At 42.4% G+C, this 25,231-nt stretch overlaps 1 protein-coding gene across 3 annotated transcripts in view; it reads left to right on the top strand.

The window, feature by feature from the left end:
• LOC148346008 (MAM domain-containing glycosylphosphatidylinositol anchor protein 2) overlaps positions 1–25,231 on the top strand; it is a 305,624-nt gene that overhangs the window by 99,303 nt on the left and 181,090 nt on the right. For all 3 annotated transcript variants that reach the window (XM_088325084.1, XM_088325085.1, XM_088325086.1), the window contains exon 2: positions 14,949–15,088. In XM_088325084.1, the coding sequence (XP_088181210.1) occupies positions 14,949–15,088 (140 nt within the window). The remainder of the gene's footprint in view (positions 1–14,948; positions 15,089–25,231) is intronic.

The raw sequence follows: 25,231 nt of genomic DNA on the forward strand, positions 1-25,231 counted from the left end.
AACCGCCGTGACTCATCGCTTCCCCTTTAAAAAAAAAAGAACCATCGTCCGTTTCCGAGGGTCCGGCGTAAACCCCCCGAGTGATCGCGTCGATCCCGCTCGCGAACCTCGCAATTAAAACGCTTCCGTTTTTACAGTAACACTAAATCACGACGCTTTTTCTACACACACACACAAAAAAGACTCATTATCTCATGATACTTTTACACCGGCTCTTCATAGTAACAGTAAAATACATAGTTTGTGTCTTAGAGCGATAAAACGTATTTTTCCACAATAATCCCCCCTTGACTGCGGCAACGGGGCGGTTGTTTGCCGTTTGTGTTGCTCCTTTCTTTGTTTGCCCCCCGGGCTAATGGGCGGTGTCAGCGCGCTGTCACTTTAACACAGCTTTCAGATTCCCAATAACAGGAAGTAAAACGGGCGGTAGGCGTTTTGTTGACACGCTCGCTTAATCGGGCTTATTATTTTGACAATGGCTTAGGATTTGTGGAACAGGTTTATTTGGGTTGTCAAAGATGTCGCCATATTTTAAGTTTAGCATGCGTATTGGTAGGAAATTAATATTAAAAATGCGCCTGTCTCACCCCCAAACCCCTCGTACCTGAGACAATATAGATTTGTTTTTTATTTTGATGTTTTTAAGTACGTGTATGTTCAAAATAAGTGTAAAAAGAATAAATATGTGTGTATAGGAGAAATGAGTTGACTTGAGGTGGTACTGTGGAGTAGCAGGTGGATGCAGATGGGGTAAGGCGAAGGCCAATGAGAAGATTTGTTTACTTTGATCCCCTCCATTTAATACTAGTCCTTATTGTCCATTGGTCATGGCCAAGCAACTTAGCAAGACAAAGAAAAAAAGGTTAATTATACATCCATAGGTGTCTTAGGCAGGGTTCGTACGGTTACTCGAAACCTGGGAAAATGCTTGAGTTTGAATGTATTCAAGGTGTTAGGAATTAAATATATTAAAATATATCGTTTTACTTACTATTTATGTTTAAAATAGGTGTAAAAAGAAGAAATATGTGTGTATAGGAGAAATGAGTTGACTTGAGGTGGTACTGTGGAGTAGCAGGTGGATGCAGATGGGGTAAGGCGGAGGCCAATGAGAAGATTTGTTTACTGTAATCCCTTCCATTTAATACTAGTCCTTATTGTACATTGGTCATGGACAAGCAACTTAGCAAGACAAAGAAAAAAAGGGTAATTATACATCCATAGGTGCCTTAGGCAGGGTTCATACGGTTACTCGAAACCTGGGAAAATGCTCGAGTTTGAATGTATTCAAGGTGTTAGGAATTAAATATATTAAAATATATCGTTTTAATTACTATTTATGTTTAAAATAGGTGTAAAAAGAATAAATATATGTGTATAGGAGAAATGAGTTGACTTTAGCTGGTACTGTGGAGTAGCAGGTGGATGCAGATGAGAAGATTTGTTTACATTAGTCCCCTCTTTTTAATACTAGACCTTATTGTCCATTGGTCATGGCCAAGCAGCTTAGCAAGGCTAGCGATTCGCGTGACTTATTTGTATTTATTGATCATCGCTAGCTTTTTTTCCCATGGTTATCATGTTTTTCTTCACCCTTTATCGTCGCTGCATGCTTTGGGACCCACAGTACAAAAAAACGGTATTGGATTGTGCAAAGCGCATTAGATAATATGATGAGATCGAAAGTCATTGTGGGAGGTTGTTCAACCAATAGCCTATTGTTAGGAATTAATTATTAAAAATGTACCGTTTACCAAATTGTTCGAATGAGTTATCTGACTCCATTAACCAAACACCACCTAACAATGTGCGCCCGTTTCTTGATCGGAAAAGATAGACAAGAATAGCCGACATTTTCACACGGGGGCAGATTTAATTTCTTAAATGTATTTAGTGAAGTGAACTCCATCGAATATATGGCCGAATTAGTGTCGCTCGAGTCTCTGTCAAGCCTCCTCTGTCGTTCTCCCCCAATCTTCTGCCTTTCATCATCTGCCCACGTTGGTGTGCCGGCTTCTCCCATGGGCGTGCCAGGAAAGCCCCCTCGCCTCCATGTCTGAAGAAACTCAAAACAACACCGAGCGTTTATCAAAACAATGCCTGACGTCCTTCGTCAGAGTTCTGTTATCAAAATTCCCTAGCCAAAACATTCCGCATTCAGATCAGCGTGACCTGTCATTGAACTTCAGCCTACCTGGTGAAAATCTTCATTGCACTCGATAAAACTTGTATTTAAAAGCTCTGGGAGGAGTTCCCCACGGAATTTTGGCGGAAGAAGATAGATATAATAATAAGATCTCGGGGGATTATAATAGTTGTGCTTGCGAAGCCCTGTGTTTACAGCACTTGGCAATGTAGTCGTGCCTTGCTGAAGCAATCACAACTAATTAGCAAGACTTTACATATATAGTTTTATTTTTGGATTATTCTTTTTTTTTTTTTACAAATGATTTGATATAAAACACCAAGTAAAATGTGAGAAAATTAATAACCAAAATGTGCCAATCTTGCGATATTTGTATTTTGATATATTTAATTTTAGGACTTTCTTAGATTTATTTTAGAATGACTGGAAAAGTAAAAACAATAGTTAAAATGTGGCAATTTTTACTCATTTTACGTGTTTTTTGGTAAATATTTCATCACCTTAATTTAAAAAGTACAAAACAAAAAAGTACAAATAATAATACAGTAAAATATGCAATATATATATAAATATACAGAACCAAGTAAAATCATTACAAATACATCTCTCTGAGTTCAAAACTTTATGCTAACTCCTAATGCTAACAACTCAGCTTTACCAACATCTGCCAGATCAATCACGAGACTTACAATTGCCGCAGGAATTGTCTAGTTTTAAGTATTTTTCCACATTTTCCAGTCATTTCTTTTTTTTTCTAAAAAATCCAAAAAAATGAATAAGCACAAAAACATGGGCAGCACGGCGGCACAGTGGTTAGCGCGTGTGCAGCACAGTTCTAAGGTCTTGGGAACCTCCTGCGTGGGTTCAAATCCATCTACCGGACTTACTGTGCGGAGTTTGTATGTTCTCTCCGTGCTTGCGTGGGTTTCCTCCGGTTTACTCCCACATTTCAGGTGGATTGACCGGTCCAAATTGTCTCTAGGTGTGAATGAGCGAGTTGTCTGTCCCTGTGTGCCCTGTGATTGGCTGGCAACCAGTTCAGCGTGTCCCCTGCCCACTGCCTGATGATTGCTGGGATGGGCTCCAGCACCCCCGCGACCCTACTGAGGATAAGCGGTGCAGATAATGAGATAAGCTTTCTCTTTTTTTAATTTTTTTTTTAATATTAAAAGAGGTTGTGTCCGTTATACAGAGGGTTGGAGAGATCCTTACCAGGCTTTATGGACAATTTCTTTTTTAGTGTGTTTTTTCTATTTTTGTATTTTTTTAGCCTCAAATCATGGATTTTGATTAGCTGACCTTTCAAAAGGCCGTCCAATATCTTGTAAATCGATTCGAATTGAGTTGTCTTTATTGATATCATCGTTGTGATGAGATTGGACACGGCACTCCAGGGTAAACTGTATTAAAGATTTCAAAAAATGAAAAACGATAAAAGACGAGCAGGACGAAAGGCATCAAAGCGTATTTACAACATAGCGCTTAGAGACTGGCCCAAGTTATAATAATAGTGGAAGTGCATCGGAACAACAGTGCGGTGAAAAGAAGTGCAATAGCATTGAGCAGCAGCAAGAAAAAATCAAAAACAGTTTTGCGTAATCTCCACAGTTTCGTTTCGCAAAAAACGAGTCGCGAGATATGTTTTCACAGTTTTGTGCTCCCGTTTAGGGTTGTGATAGCTCTGAGACCGTTTTTCCTTCATTTGAGGGACCGGAAAGGCCTGCCAGAGGGAAACATTTTCAAAGAGGTGGTGGCCAGGAATATTAGAATGTTGACGGCTCTGCTGTGGCATCGCAAATCGAAAAAGAAGAATTGGTATCTTGTTAGGCGATTATCGGAACAAATATATGGGAATTTGCCAAGTAATCGGTATCGGCGTTTTTTTTCATTCAACTCGCTGATTATTTAGACCACAGGTGTCAAACAGGCGGCCCACGGGCCAGATCAGGCCCGCTGAGGGATTGAATCCGGCCCGCGAGACAACACTCAGAGAAGCGCAAGAGAAAAACGAGCTGCAGGTTGAAATATGTCAACTTGATGTTGCCAAAGCCAGGTGCCTCGAACAAAGACACTGTACTTGTATTTTGTTTTTTTTCTCTCTCTCTCTCTTTTCCACCCCTTTGTTCCCACTCTCTGTCTCTGACTCTTTCACTCTCTGTGTCTCTCTTTTTCTCTTCCTTTGTTGCTCTTTGTCTCTTTCTCTCTCTGTGTCTTTTTAACTTCCTTTTTTCCTTTTTTTTTTCTCTCTTCGCGCTTTCTTTTCTCTTTTCTTTCCTTCTGTCTTTCAATTTCTCTTTGGATTTCTTTCTTCCTCTCCCTTTCTTTTCCCCCTCTCTCATGACTTTTTATCTCTTTTGTTTCTCACACTCTCTCCCTCTCCCTCTTTTTCTTTTTTTGTCCCTCCCTCTTTCTCTTATTTCTTTATCTCTCTTTTTTTTTTCTCTTCAATATACCAGTCCGGCCCCCGACAGAATGTTGGTTCTATCGTGTGGCCCCCGAGTTAAAATGAGTTTGACACCCCTGATTTAGACTGTCTTAAGCAGCCGAGCTCCCTCTCTGTTGCTCCTACTCCTCGCTTCCTCCTCTCTCCTCGCTTTTCTGACTCTAAACATTGCAAACAGCAGGAGCTCTGCTAACTCTCTGACATGTACGAGTGTGAATCAAGCCGCTGATAATGTCAAGATTTTAAAAAGCGTGTTTTTGATGAAGGATCCCGTACAAAGTGTAGTTACCATGTTCAAGGGAAGCAGGTTCAGGTGGAGACTGATATATATTAGCTCATATCATGACATTAGCTCGTCAATCTGGCTGTAAGACAGGAGCGGCAACATGTAGCGTAAAAATCATCACACCATGGCGGACGAAAACACGGAAAACATCGAATGGAGGGAAAGTGAGGTTTTGGATTCAATTCGTATTTCGGGGGACAACTCCAGTAGCGCAACAACTTTCATATTGCTAGATACACAATGGCGTTGGCATCCATGAGTACTTCCGCAAACAACGTGCGCTTTGCGTGTTTTGTCACGTGTCCTCTTCTGCGCATGCTTGACAATTGTCGTTTACACAGGAGACGCATAAAAGTCGCATTTAGTTTTTCATTAACAATTTAACTAAGTGTAGTCCATCGAAAAGGGCCGAATTAGTGTCGTTGGAGTCTCTGGGAAGCCCTCTTCTGAAGTCCTTCAGCTCTTTTCGATTGGCCATTTTCTCCCCGCACAATGGTGTGCCGGCTCCTCCCACGGGCGTGCCAAGGAAGCCCAATGTGGGCTTCATAATCTCAGAGACGAGCATCCCGATGTCTGTGGTTCCTTAAAACAACGGCGAGCGTTTCTCATAACAACGCCTGCCCTCCTCCGTCAGAGTCCTGTTATCAACAGAACTAGACAAAATATTCTGCATTTGGAACGGCCTGACCTGTCATTGAACTAAAGCCTACTCAGTGAAAATCTTCATTGCATTATGAGTCAATCGTATAGAATCCTTTAAAGTCAAATGTATAAAATCCTTTATAGTCAAATGTATAAAATCTTTCAAAACCCAGCATTATATACACGCCCACACTGACGCCAAAGCTTCCCACGCTGCCTCATGGGGTCCACAGCTACATGCGCAGGATCACACACAGGGCGCACTGCAAGATAGGGGACGCGACACAATTTCAAGAAAATCTGAGACTTTTATGTACGCCTTTTGTCGTGAAATTACGGTTATCGATTTTGGCATTGGCCCTGAAAAACAGTCAATCTTTAATATATATCTTTATGTAGTGTTTCTATAGGGCAGTGGTTAGCACATTTGCCTTAAATGCGAAAGGTCCTCGGTTCGAGACCAGGTGTAGACATTCGTTGGCCTGGACAGGGACACCAGGCTGTTCTTGTCCAAGAGACACCTCCGAAAATTGTGCCCCTGTGACCTTAGTGGTTAATGCTTCCAACCAATAAGTTTATTTTCACCATGTTAAAACGCACAGTCTTTGTCGCTGGTTCTATTTTTGTATTTAGCACTACACAGGGCGTACCACATAATAGGGCGCGGGTGGATTCTGCTGCACCAGCCTTAGAACAACACAGAGAAGTGTGCGTATTTAAAGATACAATGGAAGCAAAATTGAGTTTTGTTGCGGTTTGATTACAAAGTAAAAATAAAAATATCCATTCAGAGGTTCGCTTTCTCAACTTTCAGAGTCACTTTTCGTGCTGTGCGGCTCCTTGGAAAGGATGCTGGCTTTTTGCAAAAGCTTGAACAACAGTCTTGGCTGAAACATTAGCTCCAGCGTCGACAATCCGTTCATTCTAATCTGCCGTATGTTTCTGGTGGAAAAAGCACACAGTTTCCTGAAACAAAACTACCAAGACCATAACAATAACTTGCAAATTGCAGGATATGTTACGGTGTTAGCATCCATGAGTACTTCCGCAATCAATGGATGCATTTCATTTGACATCACGATTCATCTACTCCACAAGCGGGACCCCTGCGCCTTCACGCAGGAGATTGAATGTGTACGATTTCACAAATACATCGGATTTCACCCGAGAATGGTGTGAGTCTTGACTAGGTCTAGGCTCGAACCTGTGACCTCCCAGTCGCGAGGCGGAGGCCCAACCCTTAGGCCACCGAGCTGGTCCTGGTTCGCCGCTTTACATGAGACACAGGACGCAATCCGGAATTGTACGTGCTGAAAATACGGTATCTATTTCTGCCGGCACGGCTGCGGTGAGAAATAATGTCCTCGGCATATCTCCTAGCCAAGACGTTCCCGTCATCCACGGGGGAGACGCTGCCGTCCAATGGATGGACGTTTTGTTGGCGGATGGCGTCCCCCGATCCAAGCGCGTGCCAGATATTCTCGCTTCAGTGAGCCACCAGGAGCGAGCAAGGGAGCGAACTATGGACCGGCTTTGGACGCCGTCCACATTTGGACTTTATCCGTCCCCCGCAGATGTCTGATTAGTGTAGCAATGGGGGGCGCTAAGGCACGGATGCTCGGAAACCGGACAGGCCGGATTGTCGCTGCGGGACTGACAACCCCGCCATTGTCGGGAAATCCAACCGAGACGTGCGAGTTTATGGGGGAAGCAGGCTTTCCGAACCGTGACGACGTTGACAAAGAAAAAAGGTTAATTATACATCCATAGGTGCTGTAGGCAGGGTTCGTACGGTTGCTTGAAACCTGGGAAAATGCTTGATTTTGAATGTATTCAAGGTGTTAGGAATTAAATATACTAAAATATATTGTTTATGTTTAAAATAGGTGTAAAAAGAATAAATATATGTGTATATGTTTCAAATAGGTGTAAAAAGAATAAGTATATGTGTATAGGAGAAATGAGTTGACTTTAGCTGGAACTGTGGAGTAGCAGGTGGATGCAGATGAGAAGATTTGTTTACTTTAATCCCCTCTTTTTAATACTAGACCTTATTGTCCATTGGTCACGGCCCAGCAACTTAGCAAGGCTAGCGATTCGTGTGACTTCTTTGTATTTCTTGATCATTGCTAGCTTTTTCCCCATGGTTATCATGTTTTTTTCTCCCTTTATCGTCGCTGCATGCTTTGGGACCCACAGTACAAAAAAACGGTATTGTATTGTGCAAAGCGCATTAGATAATATGATGAGAGCGAAAGCCATTGTGGGAGGTTGTTCAGCCAATAGCCTATGGCCACTTTCATGACGCCTCGACACAAAACCAATAGCTTAACAAGCATTTTACTTGACGTCGACCAATAGCAGACAAGCATCTTGGGAGACGTAACCCCTCATGAGTATGAACACTGTATAGTTAGAATCTTTTTGTCATCATGTTTTGATTCTCCCTTTAGCGTCACTGCGAGCATTGGGGTTCAACAATCTAAACAATCAATACAATATATACAGTGAAGAACACCTTGCTATTTTGCTATATCTCCCACTTACAAATCATGGATGGGTCTGAGATTTTCATCGTAGGTGCGTGTCCACTGTGAGAGAGATAAACTAAAAAGAAAAATCCAGAAATCACAACGCATGATTTTCTAAGCATTTATTTGTGTGATAGAGCTGCATATAAGTAAAAGGAGCGCCACGGCCTGCAGAGCACAAAAGGTGCCTTAGCGAAATAATAGCCCGAGCTACAAGCGATAAAAGCGATTTTGTTTTCTATTACAAGCCGGTGTTGCCTCTTTATCTTAATTTATGCAAATGGGCCGGCGCGCAACTAACGTGCACTTGGCGTTTTGTGTGTACAAGAAATGAGCGAGAGCGAGGCTAGCACCTAAAATAGACACCGTTATGCAAATGGGTCCGTGCGCTCCCGCATTTTAGCTGCCGTTCCTAACGATGCTATCAAACCGGAGTTACTTCAACGGCTAACTAACCAGCAGTTCTCCTGCGGGGTGTTTTTATAGCTTCATTTTTGTTTATCTGTAAGTTTTTCCTTCTCCCGATAAAATCAATTCTTCTTCCTTCTTAAAGGTCGAAAAATCCAAATTTATTTATCATAAATAACGCTTGAAAGCGTTGACTCTGCAGTCGAAACATTGAAACCCAGGATTAACTCGAGAATCGTATAACAGAACAATTCCAAGTTGGATTTGTTGTACTCTGGGTGTTTTTGTGATAGTAACAAATAAAATAATAATTAAAAAAAAGCATTAAAGCTTTAACTCTGCAGAGTTAACTCCAGCGTAGTGGTCCACAACATTTCCCAACCGAATTTCGCAATACCCATTAAAAACTACAAGTGATGCATACTGCACTTCATAACACTTTTATATTCGGGGAAAAAAATCGTTTTGCCCTACTGATTTAGGACCTAGCGCGATATTGCAGAGAGCAGGATGACGCTGTACACCGAAAAACAACAGCGACCAGATGATGAAGGTGCTGTATTTGAGTCAAATCAGGAGGCTTTTCCTGCTACCGTCAACCACGGAAAACAGTCCAATGGGTTTCATGTGAGGGAGAAAACCCCTATCCAAAAATACGTCCGGGAGAGAGATGGGAGCCTCCAGGCTGTACTTGCCCAAGACACACCACAGGAAGTGGCGGTTAAGGGATCCCTGAACCGTGAAAAGAAGAGGGAGCAAACCCCTATCCAAAAATACGGCCGGTAGAAAGATGGGAGCCTACAGGCTGTACTTGCCCAAGACACACAACAGGAAGTGGCGGTAAAGGGATCCCTGAACCGTGAAAAGAAGAGGGAGCAAACCCCTATCCAAAAATACGTCTGGTAGAGAGATGGGAGCCTACAGGCTGTATTTGCCCAAGACACACAACAGGAAGTGGCAGTTAAGGGATCCCTGAACCGTGAAAAGAAGAGGGAGCAAACCCCTATCTAAAAATACGGCCGGGAGACAGATGGGAGCCTACAGGCTGTACTTGCCCAAGACACACCACAGGAAGTGGCGGTTAAGGGATCCCCGAACCGTGAAAAGAAATGTAAATAATTGAAGTATTATAAAGACACACAAAATGAACACTTTATAGTTTTACTTTTTTGTTGGCGTAATGTGTTCTAATTGGTTTTAAAGCTTTAACTCAGCTGTTAAAACTTTAAAGCCTAGAGTTAACTCCAGTATACTAGTGCATAAATGTTCTTTATTTTCGTCAATTTATTCGCACAAGGTCTCAATGTACTTTTGCTGTTTTCACCATCACGAAAAGAGATTTATTGTTTCAATATCAACCGATGTATTCAAAGCACTACTGTGTTATTAGAGCTAATGTGCAAAATGCTTGGAGTGTCAGTTCCAAACGGACGGAGAACCCAGACGCGTAACGTTTTCACACGAGCTTTATTTTACGGGAACGGGGCAGTAATGCGCGTGAACACAAACGCCAGTGATTCGGCGATCGCTGGGGGGTAGAAGTGAGACAGAGAAGTCCGGCGCAGAACAGGAAGCCAGAGGCAGACGAGATCGAAAAAGGACAGGACAGACGGGAGCGATACCAGATACAGGATACACGAGCAGTTACCGGACAGGACGGAGCAGACGGGATCGATACCGGAGACTGGTGCAAGATACCGAACAAGGCAGGACAGATGGGATGGATACCAGATACTGGATACCCGAGCAAGATACCGGACAGGACGGGACTGACGGGACAGACGGGATCGATACCGAATACTAAAGACTGCAGCAAGACACCAAACAAGGCAGGACAGACGGATACTGGATACACGAGCAAGATACCGGACAGGACGGGACAGACGGGATCGATACCTGATACTTGAGACTGAAGCTAGATACCAAACAAGGCAGGACAGATGGGATCGATACCGGATACTGGTGACACGAGCAAGATACCGGACAGGACGGGACAAACAGTATCAATACTGGATACAACAGCAAGATACAGGACGGGGCAGACAGGATCAATACAGATACTGGAGCAAGATATTGGACAGGGCAGGACAGACGGAATCGATACCTGATATTGGATACATGAGCAAGATACCGGACAGGACGGGACAGACGGGATCAATACCGGATACTGGAGTCTGGACCAAGATACTGAACAAGGCAGGACAGATGGGGTCGATACCGGATACTGGATACGAGCAAGATACCAGACAGGACGGGATAGACGTGATAGATACTTGATACACGAGCAGGATACCGGACAGAGTCAAAATACAAGTCATGCAAGTACAGAGGTTTGTTGACGGACTGACCAGGAGTAAATGAGAGACCTGAATTTATATAGGAGGGAAGCCAATCAGGCAACGAGCAGTCGCTGGCACCAAACGGGCACGCCCAAGTGAGGCCAATATACAACCGTGACATGGAGAGCAGAAGCCGTCCTCGATAACTCCGTGAACGCAATGAGTAATGAAACCCGACCGTTTTAACGACGTGCTAGCGAACGACATATTAATGTCGGCCGTTTGTTTGCCGGGTGGATTATCTCTCCGGCATATCTTGACATTATCGTGGCCATTACATAAGCTTGTTTGCGCTTTCAAAAAATGATGTATGCCTGAGAGTATGCGAGGCCATTAATTAAGGGAGTTTCCCCGACTACTCTCCCGGGCTCGTCGGGCTAAATGGCATTAAGACTTTGTCGGGCCGCAGCCCCGGGGTCTTGTTACCGAGTCCGCCTTTGTTTCCGAGCCTTATCGTGACACCGGACCCCCTCGAGACCTTCCTGGAGTGTATCAAAAGGCAGCCGGGGGCGGGGGACCAAGGCCTCGCGTTCAAGGAGCCGGCCCGCTGAGCCGAGTCAAAGACAGGCGTCTCGTTTAATCCCCGGGAGCTTTGTCCGCTGATTAAGTGCCTCGCTCGGGTGTCTCGTATTTAAATGGGAGTTGCTCCTGAATTGGATGTCTGGCTTTAGAAATATGGATTGTGCTAGTGGCCAATAGAATGAAAAATGGCTTCCCAAATAAACTATGTTATTTGTTCAAAGGTTCAAGAGCAGTTCGGGTTTTCAAGTCTCAAAGGGTTAGGGTTATCTTTGGATTCAGGGTGCATAAACAATTACTAAATGGTAACACAACATTTATATTGTCATTGTATGTTTGCAGTCCACACAGTAAGTCGATCAATCGGTCAGTCTGTCAATCAATCATCCGACCAATGAGTCAGTAAACCAACCAGTCAAACATAAATTCATCTAATCATCAATCATGCAAACACACAGTCAACTATTCAATCGATCAATTTTTTAACCCGTTAGTTCAATAAACTTGTCAATCATCCAACCAATCAGTTACAAAAGGTCAATGAATCAGTCAGTCGTTCATTCAATCGAACAATTACTCAATCAACTACTCAATTGACTCCTGTATCAATAAACAAGTCAATCAATCGTTCAATCAATGAGGCAACCGTGCAATCAACCAATCAAATGCTCAATCAACCCGTCGATCAATAAATAAGTCCGTCAATAAAATAACCAGTCAATCATCCAGTTATCAGTCATTCAAGCCATTAACCTGACAATCGCTCAACCCATTGATCACTAAACCAATCAATAAATCAACCAATACAGAAATCAACCAACCAATCAATCAGTCACTCAGGCCATCAACCTGACAATCATTCAATCATCCCCGCTATCAATAAACAAGTCAATCAATCGTTCAATCAATCAATCAACCAACCAATCAATTTGTCAGTAAACCAATCCGTCATTCAGTCAATCCGACTATCACTCAATCAATGAGGCAACCGTGCAATCAACCAATCAACTACTCAATAATCTTCTATCAATAAACGAGTCAATCAATCATTCAATCAATCATCCAACCAATCAATCTGTCAGTGAACCAATCTGTCATTCAGTCAATCCGACTATCAATGAGGCAACCGTGCAACCAACCAATCAAATGCTCAATCAACCCGTCGATCAATAAATTAGTCGATCAATAAAACAACCAGTCAATCATCCAGTTATCAGTCATTCAAGCCATCAACCTGACAATCGCTCAACCCATTGATCGATAAACCAATCAATTCGTCAGTCAACCCTTTGTCTATCAATTCCTCAATCTATCAATAATTGTAATCACATACCTAGTTAAAAAAGCATTATTTTGGAAAATGACACCAAATTAAAGAAATTGTTCTTTTATTTGTCTGGATTTAAATTTCCAATGCTGCATCGTAAGATAGCCACAAGATGGCAGTAGAGAGTATCGACTTTTATCACAAGTGCCAACAGTTTGAAACATTTCCAGTATTGGCCATCAATCCATACAGACCTTGCCCTACTTACGATCTCTTTTGAATTTGTTCGTAAGTTGCTTCCGTGCTATTTTTTGTATGTTTAAGGCTTTTATAAGTTACCTGTATTGTTTTGTGCTAAAAAAAAATCCATAAAAGAATATGCTCTATAAAGATAAATAAAGTTGAGTTTAACTTACTTTTGGAAGATGCGCTTCAAGAGGTCCTCCTGTAAAGTAAAAAGTGGCTGAAAATAAGCATTCTGTCCAGTTTCTCAACCGCATCAAGCTTTCTTATTCCACTTTTGTTTCAAAAGAAACGACTCGCCTTTTTTTAAAACTTTACACCAACCATATCAAACAATTAAAATTAAACAATTAAACAATATCAATAATGATTTTTTAGCACGCTGGAGATACAGTATAGAATGTTTACACACCAACTAAGAAGAGGAGGCAAAGTTCTTCTTAGGGGTGGATGCTAGGTGACCTCTCACAGCGCCACCACACGCCGGAAAGAAGCACTACAGTACTGTCCTGTACCTGGTAAAAGGTGCACACGATACAAAATCGATCTTATAGCAATGTCCGGATATTTTTCCACATTCCGAAAAAATGTTCGTAAGTCGAATGGTCGTAAGTAGAGGAGCGTCTGTACTTGTACATATAAGTCCCCAGGGTAGGGCGTGTACCGATACAAGCACCAATATAAATCTTTTTGTATTTTATTTTTGTGGTTTTGAAAAAGTACATGATACTTCCAATTATACCCTTTCATCTTAGGTGCACGTCTGTGAGGGAGATAAACTAAAAAGAAAAATCCAGAAATCACACTGCAAATTTTTTTAATAATTCAGTCGGTCTGTGGGGTCTAAATCGACCTCTTACATGTTGTGGGAGAGTTATTTTAAAGTTGGCATTTTGACTTTTTACAACTGGCATTTGGAGAGGGGGAGGGGCCAGAAGAGGAGGAACTTACGTCCATCTCCTCGGCCGCGCTCCTAACTCTGGGGGGCCCTTCCCCCACTAAACTTCCTTTATTTAGGCAGAACAAAGAAAGAGAATTAAAGAAATGCCCATCTGGTTTAGAGATACACACTTTTGGGGGAGTACCTTAAGCCCACCTTACACCGCCCATTAGAAGTCCAGGAAGTAAATTAAATTAAAAATAAAAATAAAATTGATTGAATCAGTATCACACCCGAATACTAGCTTTATTTCAAGGTATCGGTACTCACGACAGTGGCTTGTATCAGCAGCCATCCGGTGCGTGTTTAACAATCGAGAAATCGAAGAAGAGAAATTAAGAATTGCGCGTTCATGTTATTCTTTCGGTATGGAACATCCCTTGCTTTCCTTTATTGTGTCTTATTCATATTACATGGACATGTCAACATGCCCCGAGGGTTGAGAACATTTTCCCGTTGTACAAACATGAAAGCGAATATTTAATTCAATGTTTTCTAATTGATCATTTGCATTTGTGGTCGCAAAGGTGCGCCGGTACTCTGTTTTGAAAAGTTTTCCTGGGGCGAAACCTCAACAGATGGGAAAATCGACCCCGCGACTGTCGGGTTAATGACATGTGTTGGGAATTAAATATCAAAATATACCGTTTACCAAATTGTTCGAATTATTTATCCGACTCCATTAACCTACATTCATCCAACAATGCACGCTCGTTTCTTGATGTCAAAGATGAACATGAAAAGCCGACATTTTCACACGGGGGCATATTTAATTTAATTAACAACTGAGTGTACTCCATCGAAAACGGACGATTTAGTGTCGTTGGAGTCTCTGGGAAGCCCTCTTCTGAAGGCCTTTAGCTCTCCTCCCATTGGCCATCCTCTTCCCGCACAATGGCGTGCCGGCTCCTCCCATGGGTGTGTCAAGGAAGCCCAACGTGGGCTTCACAATCTCAGAGACGAGCGTCCCGATGTCTGTGGTTCCTCAAAACAACACAGAGTGTTTCTCGAAACAACGCCTGCCGTCCTCCGTCAGAGTCCTGTTATCAACGGAACTAGACAAAATATACTGCATTTGGAACAGCCTGACCTGTCATTGAACTAAAGCCCACTCAGTGAAATTGTATTAATGTATTAAATCCTTTACATGGAATTCTAATGTTTTTTCCCCTTCGTGTTGACAGCGCCCCCTACCGTGCGGATTATGCACTCGGGCCACGCCTGCAACGTGGAAGAGGAACGGCACACGGAACGCGTTTACACCATCCGGGAGGGAGAGACCCTGGAGCTCAGCTGCTTGGTCACGGGACATCCTCGGCCACAGGTGAGGAAATTTGTACATGATGCATGGTTTGTACAGGGCTTGCAAATGCTTGAAATTGTTGCCATCGCCAGGTTTCTTGGCAGTCTGACTCTAGAGACAAGGCAATAAATAGAGTGGCTGAAAATGACACCGACATGCCTGTTCTCAGTCAATATGGCCTTGTCATGTGAAGCTAATGGTCCCACCCAAGAGGACAGCTCTATTTAGAACGCCGCCCTTTCGGCTCCCAAACGGGTACTCAGATTTTTTGTTTATTTGATGATATAACATCAATAATAATCAAACATTAAGTACCAAATCATTAGAAATAAGTTAGTTAACATTTTGAAAAACACATAAAATAGAAATTTTAAATATTAACTCTTAAGTTCTATTAATTCAATCATAAAATGCAAAAAAAAAATATATATATTTACAATTCTATTCTAACTGATTTATACACAGATGCTCTGAAAAATACGTGAAAAATATTAATTATAATAAGCAAGACAAAAAGCAAAAGATAGCAGTCTGTAGGATTAAAAGATTGAATGCAATGAGCGTCATTAGAATGAGTCCAAATTTGGCTAATTTTTCAGCTTTTTATGCATACAGTACTTTCATTTTTTGTCTTTCGTATTAAACTCCGTCATTACCCAACACCTCTAAAGCTTTTTCCGTGTTTGTAAACAAGTATGATGTAGCCAAGCGGCGTCTGCAAAATGGCAGAATTCATGTCAGTTTATAGCAGCCTTTTATAGCAGCCTATTGACACTTAATATTGTAGATCATTGATAGAAACTGATCAAAATAACACAAGTTTGTAATAGGAGCAATATAGCCTCTAAGTCAAAAAAATAAAACAATCTTATGATTGGCACTCGATTTCTTCCTTTGGAGGTACTGGAAAATGTGAAAAATTGGCCTTGAAAGTGCTTGAAAAGTGCCTGAATTTGCCCATGATAAAAGTGTACAAAACCTGAAAATCGGGCTTAAAAAAATCCAACCTGACCCAACCTGGGACCACGAGTATTAAAGATGGACCCAGCCCGAGCCTGACATATGAACTTAATATTTGATTAATTTTTTGCGAGGACCAGGCTTTTTCCTCGCTGACTTTATAAAAAAATTATCCACCCTTCGTTGTTCTTTGTGTCGCACATTGGATTCAGTCCACATTTGCCGCCGCGCCGAAACCCGAACATAATGATTGACCTATACAGGTCGGGCTTAAGATCTTACCTCTTTTGTGCAGTTTCAACCCAAATCCCTGAGTACTTTTTGCGCACGATACAATTAAAATGTGGGGGATAATATCAATAAACACAAATTTGGGGCAGGGTTAAAGAAAAAACCCATTTGTACACAAAAACAGTAAAATTATTTTGGGAGGGGGGAGTAAAAAAGAAAACAACCCAATTTCGTATTATTTTTAGACAAAATGGCCAACATTTCTTGGGTTGTTTTGGTTAATAGCACCCATAGTTTATTTTTTGTATTGTTTTTTCAGAGTACAAGAAAATTTGGGGGTTTACAGTAAAGAAAAAAGGTATTTGAACACCCTGCTGTTTTGCTATTTCTCCCACTTAGAAATCATGGAAGGGTCTGAAATTTTCATCGTAGGTGCATGTCCACTGTGAGAGAGATAAACTAAAAAGAAAAATCCAGAGATCAAAATGCATGATTTTTTTAAACGATTTATTTGTGTGTTATAGCTGCAAATAAGTATTTGAACACCTGAGAAAATAAATGTTAATATTTGGTAAAGTAGCCTTTTTTTTTTGCTATTACAGAGGTCAAACGTTTCTTGTAGTCTTTCACTAGGTTTGCACACACTGCAGGAGGGATCTTGGTCCATTCCTCCACACGTATCTTCTCGAGATCAATCAGGTTTCTGGGCTGTCGCCGAGAAACACGGAGTTTGAGCTCCCTGCAAAACTTTTCGATTGGGTTCAGGTCTGGAGACTCGTTGTGCCATGCGAGGACCTTGATATGCTGCTTACGGAGCCACTCCTTGGTTTTCCTGTCTGCGTGCCACGACCCATCTTCAATGCTCAGACTGAGGGAAGGAGGTTGTTCCCCAAAATCTCACAATACACGGCCAAAGTCATCCTCTCTTTAATGCAGTGCACTCGTCCTGTCTCATGTGCAGAAAAACACCCCCTAAGCATGATGCTACCACCCCCATGCTTCACCGTTAGGATGGTGTTCTTCTGATTGTACTCATCATTCTTTTTCCTCCAAACACGCTTAGTGGAATTATGACCAAAAGGTTCTATTTTGATCTCATCTGATCACAAAGGTTTCTCCCATGACTCCTCTGTATCACCCAAACGTAAGACGGGCCTTGACATGTGCTGGTTTAAGCAGGGGAGCCTTTCATGATTTCAAACAATGACGTCTTAGTGTTTTACCTACAGTAACCTTGGAAACAGTGGTCCCAGCTCTTTTCAGGTCATTGACCAACTCCTGTCGTGTAGTTCCGGGCTGATTTCTCACCTATTTTAGAATCATTGCGACACCAAGAGGTGATATCTTGCATGGGGCTCCACTCCGATTGAGATTGATAGTTAAGTTTAGCTTCTTCCATTTTATAATGATTGCTCCTATAGTGGACCTTGTTTCACCAAGCTGCTTGGCAATTGCTCCGTAGCCCTTTCCAGCCTTGTGGAGGTGTGCAATTTGGTCTCTGGTGTCTTTGGACAGCTCTTTGGTCTTCGTCATGTTACAAGTTAAAGTCTTACTGATTGTATGGGGTGGACAGCTGTCTTTATGCCTAAAACAGGTGGATTTGATTCAGGATGATACATGAATTGCAGGTGGACTTCTAATGGGTGCACTAAATTGTTAAAAAAATATGCATTGTGATTTCTGGATTTTTCTTTTTAGTTTATCTCTCTCACAGACGTCCACCTACGATGAAAATTTCAGACCCCTCCCTGATTTCTAAGTGGGAGAACTAGCAAAATAGCAGGGTGTTCAAATACTCATTTTCTTTACTGCATATGAACAAAGTAATCATTGGTAGCAGCCTGTCTTGAGAGTATTTTATGCATAATGAATAAAAGTAACAACTAAATAAAATAGTTTTATTACTTAAAATAGAACTCCTTATATGGTGTTTTGTATTGTTGGGAATTAATATCAAAATGTGTGTCTGGAAAACTCAAAACAACACCGAGCGTTTCTACGTCATCAAGGCCCTGTTCTCAAAACATCGCCTGCCGTCCTCCGTCAGAGTCCTGTTATCAAAATTCCCTAGTCAAAATATTCTGCATATGGAACAGCGTGACCTGTCATTGAACTACAGCCCAGTCAGTGAATATCTTGCATTAAACTCAATAAATGTAACTTGTATTCAATCGTATACAATCCTTTATAGTCAAATGAATAAAATCCTTCAGTATACATAATAAATGAGAAAATAAAAAAGAATACAATAGTAATACTAATAATGGTTGCTGGTCGCCCTTATCGGAAGTATTCTACGCATACTAAATGATTTTGAAAAATGATAATGAACACCGGCCTGGTGGGCTTACGGTTGGGAGGTCACGGGTTAAAGCTTCGGCCATACCTTAGACCTATGATATTGTCTCACCGCTTGGCGCTCCACATTAGGGGTTGGAATTGGGGGGCTTGGTCACTTGGGACAACGGGGAAATACAGATACAGTGGAACCCCACTAGTTCGCGGTTCCACTTTTGCAGGTTCAGAGCTTCGCGGGTCTAAAAAATATACCTTACCTTCTCAATAAAAGCATTTATTGACTTGACGCCATTGAGCGCGAGCTTATGTCAACCGAGGACACGGTGTGGACACTCTTATTGTGAAGGGGAGGGGGAGGCCCTGACACAATGCTTAGTCATGGTGAGTTACCGCTTCGCTCACCCCCCCTGTAACTCCTACCACCTCACCCCCTTCTTATGTGGCGCTCAGTTTATCATGGAGGAACTCGGCGACGAGACGTAAGTATATTCCCTTCTGTCACATTTCATCTCAAGTTTGACTTTAGTATACCAAAAGCGAGCTGTTGTTTGTACTACTTAAACACGGCTAATTGTGTGGGATTTCCTGTATTTGTTGTAAAAGCCCTTCGATGCCGCTACCTAAAGTATGTTGTTATTGTCAGAAGGTAGCTCTTTCACTTTCATTAAAATGAACACAGACCATTTTTTTAACTGCTGTTTCCCAAAACGCTTCACAAACACTCATCAAATATCACATTTTCACTGTTTTTATTTTCAATATGTAATCGGTAGTGTTAACAAGCGAAATAAACTGCGATGGCTGCATGTGGTTGAGAGCGGTTAATACAATCATACTGAATGCTTCGTAGTGGTTTCCCCGCAGTCTTATTCCGTGTACATACAACATATTTTACAGTTTTTTTTTTTTGTTATAACATGAATTTCACTCTCTCTCTCTCTCTCTACCCGTATTCTATATGGTGCACTGTATACAGGGGGGTATACTAGAATAGAATAGAATATACCTTTATTGTCATTGCTACAAATGGGCTAACATATTGTGACAACGAAATTGGGCATGACACTCCAGTTTTACACATTTATAGTGAGGTATGAGCAAGAAGATAAAGGAACAGAGAAGATAATGTTATAAGACAAGGGGGATACGGCTATAGTTATAATTTACATGGTATTTACACAAGAAATGTCGGCATGTGGGATGTTACATACAGGGTTGTCGTGATAGATAACGTTGGTATCGTAACGGTTGTGCAATATTGCATTTGGTGCAAAGTCATCATAGTGCAAAAATAGTCAGCATATGCATTGGTGCAAACATAGACATCATAGTGCAGAAACAGGAAATGGTCAGACATTGTGCAATTTGAGCATTAAACGTAGTTCAGTCGGCATGTGCAAGAACAAGACATGAGTAACATTATATTCGTATGAGGTAGTGTTGGCATGAGTTTTTTTTTTTTTTTTTTTTTTTTTTGTGCGGTGTCTGTTTGAGCAGTGAACAAGCATAGTGCAGACAGCATGTACGTGAGTACCATTTACATACGTGTGAGGTAGTTTTTTGCAATAGTTTTCAGTTTTTTGTGCGGTGTCTGTTTAGGGTGGTAATGGCTGTGGGGAAGAAACTGTCTCTGAGTCTGTTCGTTTTTGCTTTGTGTGACCTGTAGCGCTTGCCGGAAGGCAGCAGGTCGAAGAGATGGTGGCCGGGGTGAGAAAAGTCCTTGATGATGTTTCCTGCTCTGCTAAGGTAGCGAGAGCAGGCAATGTCCTCCAGACTGGGCAGAGAGCAGCCGACGATTCTCTGGGCTGTTTTGATGATCCTCTGGAGCTTTTTCCTGTCTGCTGCTGTGCACCCAGCATACCACACCGTGATGCAGTATGTTAGGATGCTCTCCACTGTGGCTTTGTAGAAGGACACCTGCAGCTGCTGTTTTAGGTTATTTTTCCTGAGCAATCTCAGGAAGTGCAGTCGCTGCTGGGCCTTCCCTACCACCGCTCTGGTGTTTGCAGACCAGGAGAGGTCGTCGGAGATGTGCACGCCCAGGAATTTGAACGAGTGGACTCTCTCTACACAGTCTCCCTTTATGATGAGTGGCGCTGGATTCCTGCCATTCCTTCTGAAATCCAGAATCAGTTCTTTTGTTTTTGTGGTGTTCAATATGAGGTGGTTTTCCGAACACCACGTTGAAAGTGACTCAACCTCATCCCTGTATGCCGCCTCGTCCCCTTCAGAGATGAGGCCGATCAAGGTGGTATCGTCAGCGAACTTAATGATAGTGTTTGTGGGGTGGGTCGGTGAGCAGTCGGAGCTGTAGAGGGTGAAAAGCAGGGGGCTCAGTGCACAACCTTGGGGGGAGCCAGTGTTCAGTGTTAGGGTGGGAGAGACGTGGGTACCGAGTTTCACCGACTGTGGGCGGTTGGAGAGGAAGTCCATTATCCAGTGGCAGATGGAGGGAGAGAGTCCTAGGTGTGCAAGTTTCTCCACCAGGATCTCCGGGATAATGGTGTTGAAGGCTGAGCTGAAGTCCAGGAAGAGCATTCTGGCGTAGCTCCCCCGGTGATCCAGGTGTTTCAGCACGGTGTGAAGTGCTGTGTTTATGGCGTCGTCAGTGGAGCGGTTTGCCCTGTAGGCAAACTGGTGGGGGTCCAGTGTGAGTGGCAGGGAGTTTTTGATGTGCCGGGACACTAACCTCTCGAAGCACTTCATGACCACAGGCGTAAGAGCTACAGGCCTGTAGTCGTTGAGGCTTTCCACTGCTGACTTTTTGGGGATGGGAATGATGGTGGAGGTTTTGAGGCAAGGTGGGACGGTCGCCTGTGACAGGGACCGGTTGAAGATGGTGGTGAAGACCCCAGCCAGCGGATTGGAACAGTCCCTGAGTACCCTCCCTGGTACTCCATCCGGGCCAGTTGCCTTCCTGGGGTTTATGGTATTCAGCGCACGCCTAACTTCGTGCTCCTGAAATGTGAGGGAGTTGCTGCTGGTTGTTGGTGGGTGTGATGTGGCTGTTTGTGGCCTACCAGCTTCAAAGCGAGCGAAGAACTGATTAAGGTCCTCAGCTAGTGAAGCCTCAGCCTCAACAGTTGCCAGGTTGTGGCCTCTGAAGTTGGTGATGTGTTGGAGGCCCTGCCACATCCTCCTCGGGTCATTTCCAGCGAAGAGGTGCTCGATCCTCCTTGCGTAGGCTGCTTTTGCTTCCTTGATGCCTCTCTTCAGGTCAGCCCTGTACACCTGTATACGTTTTTTTAAGCATTTTTGAAGGGGCGCCGCTACTTTGCGGATTTTCAGTTTTCGCGGGTGGTCTCGGTCCCCATGAACCGCGATAACCGAGGGATTACTGTAAATAACAACAATAGCAGCCCTTATCTGGAGTATTTCATGCTTCATCCCGTTAAGCTATTTATGTCCCCCTCCTTTTTCCCCACTGTCCCCTGCTTTTATCCCCCCACCCCCCTGTTTTTTGCACTTCACCCGCGATGTGTTTCATTTCCTCCCAACAAGCGTGCCCGTGTTGTGATATCAACGTCTCCATCGGTCCGCGCCGCGAAGGGTCAGCTTCGATTCCATCCTTTAATATAAACCTGTCGGCCCCCTTTCTCGCAGTGTGCAATTTGCACCGCTAAACCCCCTCCTCGTTCACCCCTGACGGGTTGATTGCGATGCTCGGCCCCAGTCGGACGCTCGCCTGACTGGCACGGACCACCGCCGGTGTCTAAAAAGAAACACAGAAAGCAATTAGGGACAGGAAAAAAGGGGGCAGGGGAGTGGGCGGGGTACCATCTTGCAGCAGGAATTAGGGGCCGCGCTGCATTTCAATTCGCTAGGATGCTTGGGTTAATCCGGTCGAGCTAGGCTAAATGGCGGAATTAAGTTGCATCGTATAAAAACATTATTTTCCCAGTGGCGTAACAAGTGGGTCGTTTGAATTCCATAAACCTATTACACCCCAAAACACTAGGTGGCGTTTTCCATTGAACTTTTTCAAGTTTTGTCATGATTACTGATGTGACTAAGCTGTGCACGCTCCTGATTGGCTCCCGATCAGAATTTATTGCCAGTCCTGTCTGTTCCCTTTAGTCAGTCCGTCTGTGAACCTCAGTTAACATTAGGCAAGCCTTTTTCGACCCTGACTCCCACCTGTCCCGTTTTTTTTGCTCCCGTCTGTCCCACGGCTTCGACCCGTTTTTGATCATGACCATGTCTACTCTTCTGTCCTGGCTTTCGACCTCTTTTCGTCTTCTCTCCTTTTCTGGCTTACCACTCGCTTCCGACCCCAACCACGTTTTTGCTCTCGTGTCCCGGCCACTGACTTGTTTTTCAGTCCCTTACATCGCTCGCCACGCAAGATCCACATCTACTCTCCCGTCCCGGCTTTCGACCTCTTTTTGTCCCCGAACACGTCTTCTCTCCTTTTCTGGCTTACGACTCGCTTACGACCCGACCACGTTTTTGCTCTCCTGTCCCGGCTACTGACTGTTTTTCCGTCCCTGACACCGCCATCGCAAGATCCACTTCCGCGTTCGGAGCAGAATCTGAGTATCTGAGCGACCTGCTTCCCGCGTCCAGTAATCACCGGATCGCGGGCGCAACCCTTTCTCTTTCTTCCAATGAAACTTGTGAGAATCGCATCGCAAGTGGGTCCTGTCTCCGTTCTGGTCTTGACAAAAACGATGTATTTAGATTAAAAAAAAACACAAAAACAAGAAAATCTGAATAAAAATCAAATAAGAATTTGATAAAAATAAGTATGAAAAATATATTTTAAAATATTAAAGTATTTTGCATGTAAAAAATGTCGGATGAATCAAGATTTTAAATTTTACACATACTGTATTTTAAAAATAATTAAAAATATAAAAATAAAATTAAAACATTTTTTAAAAAAACTATCAGACATGGATAAGAATAAATGTGAAAAAATAATGATAAACACATTTAAAATAAAAATGAAAATCATTGTTGAATAGAAAAATACATCTTAAAAAAAATAAAGTCCTAATTTTGTCAAAAATGTTAAGAAAAATTAAGTAAATCAAACAAAGAAAATAATTGTTGGAATAATACAAATTTAAAATTCAAGAGAAATGTTAAAAAGTAAACTACACAAAAAATGAAATAATACAAAAATTAAAAAACATGAACGAAAGGTATGAAAAAAAATCACAGTCCTAATTCATTCAAAAATGTTAAAAGATAAAATATATAAAATAAAGATAAAAACAATTATTGTTAGAGGAACACAAACAAACAAACAAAACAAAAAAAATATAATATAAAAAAAATATGTTTTAAAAATGTTTCTTCCAATAAAACTTGTGAGAAACGCAACGCAAGTGGGTCCTGTCTCCGTTCTGGTCCTGACAATTTTAAATGTCAAACCTAGAAAAGTAAAAAGTTTAGTTTGGTCCGCAATGAACTACTATTGTAAATGTTCGATTGGTATGTGGTGAGTGCTGTTACACCCCAAAACACATGGTGGCAACAGAGAGTAACTAAGTAAGAAAGTAGTCACGACTAAAATCCGTCTTTTACGGATTGTCCCACCTCAACTGTGTATGCCTGCAGGTCAACCAGTGTGTTCACAGGCCACTTGGTTGCTCCTTTGAGTAGTTTTCTCATTGTTCGAGCCGAAAGTTTAGAGAACAGGTGTCAAACAGGCAGCCTGCGGGCCAGATCAGGCCCACCAATGGTTTAAATCCGGCCGCAAGACAACAGTGAGAGAAGCGCGAGAGGAAAATTAGCTGTAGTTTTAAATATTTCCACCGGATGTCACCAAAGCCAGTTAACACAATTGTGGTAGTATTTCTCCATTTCTCTCTGACTCACTTCTTTTTTATTTATTTCTCCCTATTTTTCTCTCTCCTGTTCACTCTCTCTTTTTCTCTTTTTTCTATTTCTCTCTAGCTCTCTAACTCTTTCTTTTTCTCTGTCTTGCTCTCTTTCTATTTTCTCTCTCTAATTTACACTTTAATTCTCTTTCTATTTTTCTCTTTCTTTCACTCTCTTTCCTTCCCTTTTTCGACCTCTCTCTCTCTCTCTCACCTCACTTTGTCTCTTTTTCTCCTGCTGACTCTTTTTCTTTCTGTCGTTTCACTTCTCTTATTCTTTTTATCTTTCTCTTTTTTTCACTTTCTTTTTCTCTCTATATTCATTTCCCCCTTCTTTTCCATTCATATCTTTATTCTGCTCTCTCTTTTTCTCTCACTGTTACTCTGTCTCCCTTGTTCTCCCAATCTGTTTATCGGTCTCTCTCCCTCCCTCCCTCTCTTTCCCTCTCTCTTTCTCCGTCTCTCTTTCTCTTAAACTTACTAGTCCGGCCCCCGTGAGATTTTTTATATAGAATTTGTGGCTCCCACCTGAGGGTCTTGGTAGGTTTGCAGTGGTTTTAAGCTCCCTCCATTTCGATATTATTTCTTGCAGAGTGCTCCGGCAGATGCAATGCTGCGAAATCTTTTTGTATTCATCATTGCTTTGAACTTTTCCACAACTTTATCCCGGACCTGCCCGGTGTGTTCTTTGGTATTCGTAACGCTGTCTGTTCTCCGGTGACTCCTTTCACAGACCTCTGAGCCCATCACAGAGCAGATGCATTTAAACTGAGTCTTTATGATACACGGGCGTACGTTGTTATTATTAGTCATTTAGGTTGACATTGGATTTATGGAGAATAGGGGG

The sequence above is a fragment of the Urocampus carinirostris genome, chromosome 20 (assembly GCF_059441175.1).
Source record: "Urocampus carinirostris isolate Australia breed hairy pipefish chromosome 20, RoL_Ucar_1.0, whole genome shotgun sequence".
NCBI lineage: Eukaryota > Metazoa > Chordata > Actinopteri > Syngnathiformes > Syngnathidae > Urocampus > Urocampus carinirostris.